Source organism: Bidens hawaiensis, unplaced genomic scaffold (genome assembly GCF_021521415.1).
Source record: "Bidens hawaiensis isolate Kalapana, Puna unplaced genomic scaffold, B.hawaiensis_p1.1 tig00013115_1, whole genome shotgun sequence".
Classification (NCBI taxonomy): Eukaryota; Viridiplantae; Streptophyta; class Magnoliopsida; order Asterales; family Asteraceae; genus Bidens; species Bidens hawaiensis.
In genome coordinates, this window is record NW_027492105.1 from 267984 (window position 1) to 281627 (window position 13644).

The 13644-nt window shown below is 36.2% G+C and overlaps 2 protein-coding genes across 2 annotated transcripts; both read right to left on the minus strand.

The window, feature by feature from the left end:
- Nucleotides 1-2179: 2179 nt before the first annotated feature.
- Nucleotides 2180-2575, minus strand: LOC143543239 (uncharacterized). Its single transcript, XM_077035606.1, has one exon. It carries the CDS (start codon nucleotides 2573-2575, stop codon nucleotides 2180-2182), a length of 396 nt encoding a protein of 131 aa, XP_076891721.1.
- An 8657-nt stretch (nucleotides 2576-11232) lies between these two features.
- LOC143543265 (flowering-promoting factor 1-like protein 3) lies at nucleotides 11233-11782 on the minus strand. The gene has a single exon (XM_077035623.1). The coding sequence runs from the start codon at nucleotides 11780-11782 to the stop codon at nucleotides 11459-11461; it is 324 nt and encodes a 107-aa protein (XP_076891738.1). The 3' UTR covers nucleotides 11233-11458.
- Nucleotides 11783-13644: the final 1862 nt, after the last annotated feature.

The window sequence follows — 13644 nt, forward strand, 5'->3', positions numbered from 1 at the left end:
GAGTCACTTGATCGGTTGTTCGTTGAACAATCTCGGGAACTGATAACTGATTATCACCAATTTCGGACCAACATACAGGTGTTCTACATTTCCGTCCGTATAATGCTTCATATGGAGCCGTTTGTATGCTTGAGTGATAGCTATTGTTATACGAAAATTCCATCAATGCTAGGTGAGTATCCCAGTTTCCACCTAGATCTATAACACAAGCGCGAAGCATATCTTCCAATGTTTGAATTGTTATCTCACTTTGTCCATCTATCTGTGGGTGATAAGCAGTACTCAAATTTAACCGTGTACCCATCGCCTTTTGAAAACTTTTCCAGAAGTTGGAAGTGAAACGACTATCTCTATCAGATATGATTGACAGCGGTACACCATGCAATGATACAATGTTTTCCACATATAGTTGCGCCAATTTATCCATGCTATATGTTTCTTGAATTGGAATGAAACGGGCTGATTTGGTTAGTCTATCAACAATGACCCAGACAACATCATTTTGTCGAGACGTCTTAGGTAATTTCATAATAAAATCCATGGTAATCATATCCAATTTCCATATCGGAATCTCGGGTTATGTTAACAATCCCAGAGGCTTTTGATGCTCGACTTTAACCTTTGAACATGTTAAACATTTTTCTACATACAGGGCGATCTCTCTTTTCATTCCGATCCACCAATAATCATCCTTGAGATTATGATACATCTTATCACTTCTCGGATGCATCATATACTTAGATCTGTGAGCTTCTTCCAATATCTTCTCCCGCAAGCTCCCAACCATTGGTACCCAGATTCTTTTCCCTAATCTGAGTATATCATCGTCACCTTTGACTAATTGATCTATTGTTCCATTTTCTTTTTCAGCCTTTATATTTTCTTGTTCTAGGGCCAACTTCTGAGCTTCCTTAATCTCAGTTAATAGATCAACCTTGAGTTCCATCCTCAAGGCTCGTACTCTTTTTGGCTTTTCAAGTTCTTTTCTACTTAAAGCATCAACTACCACATTAGCTTTACCTTCATGGTAAACTATTTCACAATTATAATCGTTCAACATCTCCATCCATCGCCTCTGTCTCATGTTCAATTCTTTCGGATCAAATATATGCTTCAAACTTTTATGATCAGTGTAGACGGTAAATTTTACACCATATAAATAATGTCGCCATAATTTCAACGTGAAGATTATAGCTCCAAGTTCAAGATCATGTGTGGTGTACTTCTTTTCATGAACTTTTAATTGTCGTGAAGCATATGCAATTCCCTTCTTTCCTTGCATTAAAATACATCCCATTCCTGTATGCGAAGCATCACAATATACAATGAAGTTATCTTCTCCTTCAGGCAAGACTAAGACAGGTGCATTTGTTAGTTTCTGTTTAAGAGTTTCAAATGCCTCTTCTTGCTTCGGTCCCCATTCAAATTTAACAGATTTGCGGGTCAATGATGTAAATGGAACTGCTATTCGTGAGAAATTTTGTATAAATATCCGATAATAGCCAGCTAACCCCAGAAAACTTCTTACTTGAGTCGGAGTTTTGGGTTTCTCCCATTTGGTAATAGTTTCAATCTTCGCTTGATCAACTTGAATACCCTTCTCATTAACAATATGCCCAAGAAATTGAACTTCAGACAGCCAAAACTCACATTTAGAGAATTTAGCATACAACTTTTCCTTTCTTAATGTTTCCAGTATGATCCTTAGATGGGTCTGATGATCCTCCTTTGTTTTGGAATAGATAAGAATGTCATCAATGAAAAAAATAACAAACTTATCTAAATAAGGTTTGCAAATTCGGTTCATCATATCCATAAATGTTGCCGGAGCATTAGTGAGTCCAAAAGGCATAACAGTGAACTCATAATGTCCGTATCGAGTTCTAAATGCAGTCTTGGATATATCTTCTTCTTGAACCTTCAATTGATGATACCCGGATCTTAGATCAATTTTTGAAAAACAACTTGCTCCTTGTAATTGACCGAATAGATCATCAATCATTGGCAACGGATATCGATTCTTGATCGTGACTTTATTCAATTCCCGGTAATCAATACACATCCTCATTGATCCCTCTTTCTTCTTAACAAACAATATTGGAGCTCCCCAGGGTGAAGAACTCGGTCGTATGAATCCTTTTTCCAATAACTCATCCAACTGCTTTTTCAGTTCCTTCATCTAAGTTTGTACTAATCTATAAGGAGATTTAGTAATTGGAGCTGTTCCCGGAACTAGGTCGATTCTAAACTCAACTTCTCGATCGGGCGGAATTCCAGGCAACTCGTCAGGAAATACATCCTTGAATTCGGCGACAATTGGGACCTCTTCTAGTTTCTTAGGCTCGGGCTCCTTGGTTACAGAAGCCATGAATGCTAAGCAACGTTTTCCCAAACAATAACTAGCCTTTATTTTTGAAATGATTCCTGTTTTACCAGAATCTTTATCACCAGCTATACGAATCATTTTCTTATTTGGAGTTAGAATTTCAATAGCCTTTTCGTTACATAGTATTCTGGCTTGGTTGGCGGCTAACCAGTCCATCCCTAAAATAACATAAAATCCAGCTAACTCCATTGGTAACAATTGCACTGGCATTTCATATCCGGCTAAGGTAATATAACTATTTAATACCTCAGATATTTTGATTAATGATCCATTAGCCGTTTCTACTTCATATTGCTTACTTAATTTAGCTAGAGGTTCATTTAGTAAATTACAGAATTTATAATCTATAAAACTTTGATTTGTGCCTGAATCAAACAATACTCTAGCATACACGTTATTGATAAGAAACTTACCGGTAATCACATTTGGTAATTCTCACGCCTTTTGAGTGTTAAGCATGAATGCACGGGCATTTCCCCTCTTGGCTTCATTCCTGGCACCACTACCACTGGCGCCTCCAATTGTCGGTTTCTTCTTAGTGCATTCCGCACTAAAGTGCCCTTTCTCACCACAATCAAAACAAACGATTAACTTCTTCCTACAATCCTCCTCCTTGTGTCCCGGTCGTTTACAAAAGTTGCAAGTTGAATATGGATCAAACTTGTGAACATCAACTTTGGGGGTGTGTTTCAAACATCTACCATCATGCTTTTTACCACAATTCTTACACAGCGGTCGATTAAACACACTTGACCCTTCTCTACCTTTTCCAAATTTCTGTCTACCATCATTCTCTCTCCTCCTTTCTACCACCATCTTTTTCTCTTCATCCTTATTTCAAATCATACTTTCCATCGGATATCCTGCTAATTCAATTGCAGATTCAATACTAGCAGGTATGTGTGATCTTACATGATCACGAATTTCTTTTAGCAACCCATAAATGTATCTGGTTACTTTGTTGTACTCCGGTGTAACCAGATGCGGTACAAGTCTACAGTATTCAAGGAACTTCATGTTGTATTCCTTGAGATTAGTGCCGATGACCTTATGATTCCATAACTTGGTCTGAATCTGATCAACTTCATGTATCGGACAGAACCTTTGTTTGACCAGTTCCTTGAAAGTTTTTCATTCCAAATTGTACATGTTACTCCTTCCCTTGATTTCAATCAACGTGTTCCACCATTCCAGTGCCTCTCCTTTAAACATTTGAGAAGAGTACCTGATGCTTTCCTCCTCAGTGCATTTACTTATAATCACAATAGATTCCATTTTTTCAATCCAACAGAGCGTTGTTATTGCCCCTTTATCCCCATAGAACTCCTTTGGTTTATATATTTGAAAATCTTTGAAGGTACATCCCGTGCTAACTTTTGCTCTTTTTGTTTTGCTCAGAATGTGTTCAGCAGTGGAACTTTCGCAACCTTCTTGTTTCTTTTCTTTTGTCTTTTCAGTTTCTTTTCTTTTTGAATGCATTGATACGCTATGGCTTGGTTGCGTTTGTTTTACCGATTTTGACTTGGCTAAACTTTTAGAATTACCGTGTGGTCTTGCACCATCTTTATTAGAGGAGTTACAGCTTCCTTGATTAGTGGGGAAATCGTTTCTTTTATCATATCACGTATACCTCCAATATATTCTTCAGAAAGTGAATTATTATTTTCAGGGGTCTTCGCTTTGTCAGCTTGACTCCTTTGACTGACTCGGGTTTCTCGTTGTTCAGACATTCTGTAAATCATATGAATATATGAATTTAAAAACACAACACGCTTATTCATAGTATTACAAAAAGATAGAAATACAACAACATCAGTTATATAATCCTAATCCTTAGCCCATTTCTTAACCAACTTCTTCATCTTATCACATTTTTTTATGATCTTATCGCCCATCTTTTTCTTCTTGATCCTTTCGTTTCTTAATTCATCCATCACCGAGTTGGGTGGGTTGGGATACCCTACCGGTGCGGATGCCGAAGGAAAAAGATAAGCATTTTCTCTCGGATACAAGTGAGGATTTGCTATATAGGTCTGCATTTCCTCATCAGGAAGGTTGGTTGTATAAAATTCTTCAATTAAGTGGGCTTCTTCCCGTATCTCGTTTGCTTGTTCAGCTATGGTTGGTACAGGTCCGTGATACGGTGGAAAATTAGGATTATCAGAATAATAAACTGATCTTCGACTTGGTTCAACTAAAGTTTGAGCACCTGGTGGGGGTGATCCAAAATGCCATAAACTCTGGTTGGAATGACAGTTCATCCAACTTGAGGATTCAGTACTAGTTTCTTGTTTAACTCTACTTTGAACTTCCAGATCATATGGATAATAGTTCGGGGTACCGGTCATTGGAACACTTTCGGAAGTGTCACTGGATATTTCGATTGGCATTTCTGAACTTCCCGGAGCATAAATTGGTTGGCTTCCGTAAGCCAAGTAAGGATCGATTTGATCAACAGGGTGTAGTTGGTTTGGATTCATCGGGTTCAGATCAGCCGGGTTTACATACACCAGTTCAGTCGGAATTTCCGAAACAGCTGGCCACCTAGGACCAAAGTTTGTGCTAACTCAGTCAGACGGCTCAGCATCGGGGGCAGGATTAGATCGCTTTGCGACCCGACGTTTTTGTCCGTAGTAGTTAGTGTAAGACATCTGCATATATAATAACTTAGGGATAGACAGACTACCAATCATAACTTATCCCTACTTATCAGATAAATGATTAAAGCTTAGGTACTAATTTTAATACCTAATTCGCTGAAACCGATGGCTCTAATACCAACCTATCACACCCCGGTCCAGGGCCTAGGAGTGTGACCATCAGTTGGTACCTGTTTTGTAAATATATCAGAGTAGCGGGTTCATTTTAGCGGAAGTCTTTAAATATTAAAATATTAATTTACATTATCAAAATTACTCGGGAATTAAACACCCGAGTTTCAGTTTTACAAAACAGTGATATTAATAATACAAGGATTTATAATATTCAAGAACGAGCCATCTTGAGCGATCTTCTATGACTCCAATCCATGTATACCATCTATTTTCATCTAATTACCTGCAAGGGTGGGAAAAACACGTCAGCTATATGCTGGTGAAACGTTGACTCGATAAAACATTTATAACAGTCGTTAAATACAAACATAGTTTTCTGTTTCACAAACTCAGCAGGAATGCCTGTCCATTCTGGGATTTGTACCACTGCCCTACACACACAATTCAAAGGTTTCCCGAGTACATAGCCCCTGTTTGGAGACAACCTTCCCCTAGGCCATGTAACCCTGTTGGAGAACCGGTTATGACTGACTTGGTTTTGTATGCCAATTATCAGTTATGTTTGGATCCAGACACATGTGTATTCGGTCTGAGTTGTTTTTTATTATTTATTTTGTATTATAACGATTTTAGAGATTTTATCTCATGCAAACATTTATCGACTCTTTGTAACAAACAACCGGTCTATTACAGGAGTAAAATCAGTTCAGACAGTAAAAGGTTAACGTGTTCACCTTATATTATCAGTTGGAAATATCAACCTCCTTGGCTTCAGTATGCTATTAACCTATATTCATAATAGGTATGCATAAGTACCTAGTTGGTATTATTCAGCAGACTTTAAGTCTGTTACAGTTTCAGCAGACTTAAGGTTTGATTAGCAGACTTGAAGTCTGATTCAGTTCAGCAGACTTGAGGTCTGATCAGCAGACTCTTAGTTCTGACCTAACCTTAGTATAGTTATAGTCGTTTTATGAAAATACTTTGGATTTACATATGACGTTTGGAATAGCACGCTTTGGCCTAATAAAGGATATCACGTTGGCAAACTTCTCCAGGTAAACAAATGGGTCCCGCGGTTGATTGAGATTTGTACGAATTGCTTTCCTTAGGCAAGAAGAGTCTACTAATGATACCCCCCCTTCCAATTACTACATGCCCGTCAAAATAATAGTTTCGATAACATTACTACATGCCCGTCAAGCAATGTCTTTGCTTTATAAAACATTACTTGGAAAATAATTACAGTTTAACGACTATACCCTTAACTAAGCTACTTATGTATTTAAAGTAACTAGTAAAGTAACTTAACCTTAATCCTACCTTAATTGGCTCGACAGAACTTAAGAAATCAGCAGCACTTCAACTTGCACTTCGTTTTCAAGATTAACAGCTCGTTCAGTAGCGTAACAACACCCGATTCTTTGCTAGAACAGCCTCGAAACCACCAGAACTCTCTTGGCACGACTCCCTAGGTTATGTGTGTGAGAAAAGTGTGAAAATGGGATGAAAACGACTGAGCTCGTGGCTGCCCTATTTATACCCGTTTTTGTGCATCTTCGCGATACACGAAGATGTTTGCCTGAGCATCTTCGCGATACGCGAAGTTGCTTAAGTCGATGCCGCAAATCGGCATGTCAACCCCAGGCTGCCACGTGTCACCACGTCACTGGATAACGTTGAAATGTATGCCAGCATCTTCGCGATACGCGAAGATGTTCCTTCTTTGCATTTTCGCGATACGCGAAGGTGCAGAATTTCATTTTCAGTCCTTCTAATTCTGGATTTGACATTTTTAGCCCTTTAACTTCTAATCTTGACATTTCTGGCCCAAAACTAGATGGGGTATTTTCACGGTGTTACACCAGAACCCTAACACCACGACCTTATACAATCAAACTTCGATTCAGGTAACTAAAACATGGATTGTGATCGGTTTTGTATGAGTATCAAAAGCCCTCTGTCAATTTTAAACGACAGAGGGCAAACGATCGGCATTTGAATCTCGATTGGATTAGGGTTTATAAAGGGATTGTGTCTATTTGAAAGATTGTTAAAGTATTTTCGTTTTCATAGTACAAATGTGTTAATCACCAGCCCAATTGGCTGGTGCATCTTCTGTTAATACTTAAAAAAACCGGCCTGGGGCGCGGGTTCGAATCCCCCGGGCCCGGTTTTGTAGTTTCTTTTTAGACAAAACAGCAAACCTCGTCCTTTATGTTTACACGCTTTTTCAATGGTTGTCCTTTCGCAAACTTAATGACAGAAAACATCCTTTATGCTTAAAAACCATATCACGTTATGTCCTTTGGCGCTAACCCGGTTAATTTTTCTCGTTAAATCCAGTCATGTGCAAGGCACATGAGGGTAGATTTGTAATTTTACAATCAATTTAATAATCAAAACTGAAAATAAAAACATATAAAACAATACACACACTCTCTCTCGCTCTCAAACACCCTCTCTCTCCCACCACCATCATCAACCAACAGCAAGCACCATCCCCACCCCACTGATCAAACCCCAAACTCCCTCTCGTCACCGACACTGTCGTCACCACCACCATTACGGCTGCCACCGCCAAGACAGCCATCGTGTCTCCTCCCCATATCCAACAATAACAAAACCCTAATTTATGATTTCCCCCAAATTGGATCTCACAATTTCATCTAAAATTAATGTTCATTTGAAATGGTGGTGTTTGCCGCAAATGAATAAGAGACGGTGGTGTTGTTGGAGACGGCGATGGTGGGGTAGTCGGTGATATGAGAAGGGTAGAGCATTACGCGTTATTCTCCCACCATTATCGTCATCCCTCTCATCTCTTCAAACCCTGGAACTCTCAGATCTGAAACCCTCATTCTCATATCCAAAACCCCTTTTCCAACCACTCGTTCTCGTTCTCAGATTTGAAACGGGTTGAAGATAGTCAAGAAAACAGACGGTTATGGTTGTAGGTCGGAGTTGGGTTATTTAGCAAATGTCTTGACGTTGGCGATGGTGGCAATCCGGTTGCGATGGTGGTGGCTTTCATGAGAGAGATTGTTGAGAGAAAGAAAACAAGAAATGTGAAAATAACATAAATTTTATTAATTCTAAAATTTAACATATATCTTCTTTTTATATTAAATAAGGGTAAAAGAATAAGAGATGTGAAAAGACACTATTGCCCTCAAGTGGGGTTCATTTGACCGGATTTAACGAAGAAAATTAACTGGTTTAGTGTCAAAGGACGTAATGTGATGGAGTTTTTAAGCATAAATGATGTTTTCTGTCATTTCTTTCGCCAAAGGACATCCAATGAAAAACCGTGCAAACATAAAGGACTAGTTTTACTATTTTATATTCTTTTTACTTTTATCATTTTTAATTGTTTTATTTAATATTAATATAATTAAATTAAAGTTAGATAAAACTTAGCAGTAATTTCAATTGTTTACAGGCCGAACCCCATTAAACTTTTAAAACAAATTCTCGTTTAACGTTTATCGTATATGAATATGTGTGTGTATTATTTTGTTGATTTACTTATTTATAAACTTATATATTTTTCATATTTAACCTAATATAATTTTTTTTGGAAATAATTAAACTCAAAATCGGCTTACTTGTTAAATGAACTGATCACCGCTTATCTTTCGAAACAAGTGTTGCTTATTAAATGAATAAATATATAATTATACCTATATACGGATAATTTGGGTTTTATGGGAAGAAACTTGTAAAATTATACTTACGCATTTAATTCAACTTTTATTAAACTAATATATACACACACATGTATATATATAAAGACTTATCGATCCCAAATCCATTATAAGCCCATCATGATATCGTGTCTTGTTCGCATATATCGTACGAATATTTATTTTAGTTGTAACTTTAAATTAGGACTTTTCGCCAAGACTCCTAAGGACTAACTTACGTGCTCGCTTTAATCGTCTTTCCGTTACCGTCCACTATTTTAAAGGTGAGTAATTACATCTCATTTTTCCTATTTTTGTTTTGCGGGCATTATGCGTACTAGAAAACTATTATTATAATATTGTTTCGCTCAAACACAATTCCATTAATTGCGTGGTTGTGATGATGCTCGATTAATTGTTGATTGTTATATGAATTATGTGTTTACTGCTTTATGGTTGGTTGGTATCTCATCCTCATAGTATGATCATACGGCGTCCGAGTAGACATGTCCGAATCTAGTGGCATGTTCGAAAAGACACTTTTGTTACTTTTATTTTATGTTGTTATTGGTTGCGAATTCGTCCGAGTAGAATGTCCGTATTCTAGTGGCATGATTGAAAAGATGTATACTTATACTTGTTTATATTAATTGATGCTATTCAAATACGCAAAGAATTGTTTATTTCTCATACTAATATTATTATATTTACACCAAACTGTGAATTACTCGCTCAACATGTGTTGTTAGCAAATTATTTTAATGCATAATACAGGTTGTTATAAGAAGTTATCTGAAGTGAAGACATAGACTTGGATTTTAGGGTAAAATTTATAAAGTTTAAATGTTGTATCAAATTCTTTTAAATTTTGAATTGTTTGTGTACGATTGATATGAATAAGTAATTTTAGATATTGACACTTATTATTATTAGTTTCTTTGAGCTATGATACAAATATGTCGCGTCCCGGCATATTCCGCCGTAGGTTGGGGTGTGACAGATTCAATGTTAGTAATTTAGTTTAATTACAATATTCACAAATCATCCTCTTTGATCGATCGGTTCGATAATAACAAAGGTTTACTATCAATAGCGCGCTATGATATCCACAAATCAATAGTTACTTCTTATCCTAGTTACACTACTACCCGTGATAGATACACTTATCTATTTGTGTATGATTTATTAGATTTTATTTAAAACCCATTTGTGTGAAAGTTATCATTAAATATATATATACATCCGCATGCATCACATACTCAGATCGTATACTAAACATACGTCTTGTTAGGTCCCTGTTATTGATTGTTTTGCTTCATTTTCTTTGGCATTTTTATTATTGATGTGAGAATGCAAAATATTAGCATATGAATACACATATCTATCATCTATATATATCGCATAATCATATTTTTGTTATTGTCAAAACAAACAGATTGTATTTTATAATTTGTACTATGTATGCAATAAGCGAATATGTAAATAAGCTCGAATTATATCCTTTAAATTAATGTATACTGGTATAAACTGTGATAAATTTTACTTTTCACAATTTACATAAAACATTTAAATTTCTTTAAAACTTTAATTTTAAAACTTATCTACATATACTCATCTTTTAAAACATTATTCTTGCAATCCACAAACTTAACCTGTTTACGAACTAGTTTCATGCAAAAGTTACATATATATAATGATAATGAAGATCGGCATGCTGCTTCTGTTAAATGACAAAACTTAACGATCATTAATTGTAGTAACAATTTTTTAATCTTCTTCCTGTTATTATTAAATGTAAACTAACTTATATCATTGTTGCACTCATGATCATGCATGACGTATCAAAAAAATGTATGTTGCACGTGTGTTTTGGTGTTCTTTATTCATATCTAATTATGAGCAAGTGTGAACGGATCAGGAATAAACAATTTATAGTAACAAAAGATGTAGATAATTAACATGCATGTTTCCTGACAACATTAGACAGTTTAGTATTCAAGTTATTGATATGAGGAGTAATGACATTGGTTTCTTGTCACCTGTGTTGTTGGATCAAACTTGGATATATATGTCCACTCTTTAAAATTTAAACATTCTGTATCCTGGGTCCCAAGAATTTGCTTTTTGTGTATATATATGTATAGAAAGAGAGTGAAGAGATCATAGAGAGATTTATTGATCCTTTTTATCAAAGAGATCAAAGAAGATTGGAACTCGAGTCCATGTATATATTAGTTTGTTCGTGTTTTTTTTAAGTACAAGAACTGTTATCACAAAATTCTAACCAACGAGATTAGATAAATTGTGACGCTGGACGATATGAAACAAACAAGACGAAACAAAACTAACATAAACCAGATGACTTGTGTACAACTACTTTCTAGTTCACCACTCCTGAACTTGATTTACAAATTCTTGAAACCCAATCAAGCAAACTCTTTTGTGACAACAATACCATCATTAATCACCTCCTAAACCCTAAAACCCCACACTAAACGATCAAAACACATGCATAACACAAATAATCAAATCTTGAAGCATACAACCGACACACATATTTCAAACAAAAGACCGAACCAACCATGATCATGAACACAATACACGCCAACTGACTAAGAATCTCGTACTTCAAACACATTACGATTCTTCACCACAATATCATACATGTGCATGGACTTGAGTTTATTGAAGCTCTTGGGGAGAGAGATGAGGTGCACCGTTGATCTTTTATGAAACTGAAAAAGGTCTGGATCATCATAGTACCGTTCCCATCCTAAAGATGTGAGCATCCTTTCAAGAGCCTCGTATGATGTGACGACTTGGTTCGTGGGAAGGTGCACCAGCACCTTCCCACGAGACGCGCCTTGCATGGAGCCAGCACCAGGGTTCTCCACCAGTCGAACCACGCCGTTCTTGAACACCCAAACACCAGACATAGTTAACCTACGAATTGCAGATTAATATATTATAAGAATATTGAAGATGGCAAAATTCATAGGGGGTTGGAGGGTTTTATATAGGAAGGTTGCTTAGGTAGAAGCATATATTCTTCCATATCCACGTATATATAAATGTTTATAAAACTATAAACAATTGTAACTAATAAGGAATTAAGATGATGCATCAGGTATAGTATCTTTTCCTAAAATATGGCTCCTCACCACATCTATGCATGTGATTTAGAGCCACTCACACAATCATCCAATCTACTCCTAATTTAGTTCCCATGGAACTCGAACCCTCGACTTTCAGAGGAGAGGGCGCACCTTAGACGAATCTCAAGAGAGATGCTAGGCTAAATGAATTCACCGCATGATGTGTTTCGGGGCAACATGCACGGCAAATCCATTAGAACATTGTAGTTAAATGTGCTAATAGGAGATAGCTACCATGATGCGGGTGGCCTCCTAAGAATTTCTTGTGTGGTTGTCGATAGCCATGAAAATGAAACTTTGAATAATAGTAGTTCCATTTGGTTGGACGCCTCCTAATCCAAAAGTCCAAATATAACATATATTTTAGGCCCCCACAATTTAAATGATTAAGGTTCACCAATGTATCGTTATAGTCTTGTGTTGCCAAAGCGTGGTAGAAAAGATGATAACATGACCCCTCATGCACTAGTACCGGTTTGTCAAACAAGTATATTACCGAATCTTTAAACTTATTATTTATTAGCGATAAGCAATGTAAGGCCATGAACATTAATCATAGATATCACTCTCTTAAATACCCTAAAACCATTTTTATTAAAATTTAAAAAATGTTGTAAAGATAATGAATGATTGGTTGACGGCTCATTCACAAAGTCAACACCCACCACCCTAATCTCTTATTTGTTACTTATTACCACAACCCTAAATGACCACCCCCATAGCAAGAGGTGCTCCTCTCTTTAGTGATGAACAACTACCTTCAAGGGGTATCCAAATGATCACAACCCAACCCCCCCCCCCCCATTCTCGAGTGATCTTAATTTGGACTTCCTAACTAAAGTACGCTACAATTGAAATTGTTTCTCTATTGAGAACGTTGTCTATAATTTTTCAATGCTTAATAATGTAGGGATATGATGCTCATACGTTGGATGGCAAATTAATGGGTTCGTGAGCGAAGTTTGATTAATCTCTAACATGACCTTTATATTTCGTATCAAAGGTATATAGACTCTAATTTAAACACATTTTTCACCATGTATTACTTGAACATGACACGTGTAGCTCGATTAACTAAATAGGCTTGTCGGGTTGCAAACATGTTAAATGGCTTAAATGGATTTTGCAAGTTCAAGTTGCAAACGACGGGTTAACGAAATAAGTTATATATTTTTTATTTTCTGTTATGCTAAAAGATGATGTGAACAAATTGTACACTGGCAACTCAAAACGAATAAACTTACTAATTTGATTAATTATTTTCATATTGAGTTCATGCCATGCTAAAGAAAGTTCAAGAGGGATAACTTTAAAAAACTTTCATTCTAATATTGTATAATCTATACATTACTTAACGTGCACGCTTTTGTATAGTATTTGATAAAATGCTTTACATAACTAGAATAGGCTACATCAATTCGTCAAGTAATTAACCACTCACTACAAATTACATTTTCAACAAGGATGTTTGTTGGTTTTGCACAAAGGGAAAGGTTTAATTATAATAATACAAAAGCTAACTAAAAAAATGGCTAAAGATCATTAATTAGGTTAAAGGAATATTGTGAAGAGAATAAAGGCCTAAACACTTGCTAATGAGGATCAATCCCTTCTAAACATATACAATATCAGAATGTTAATTA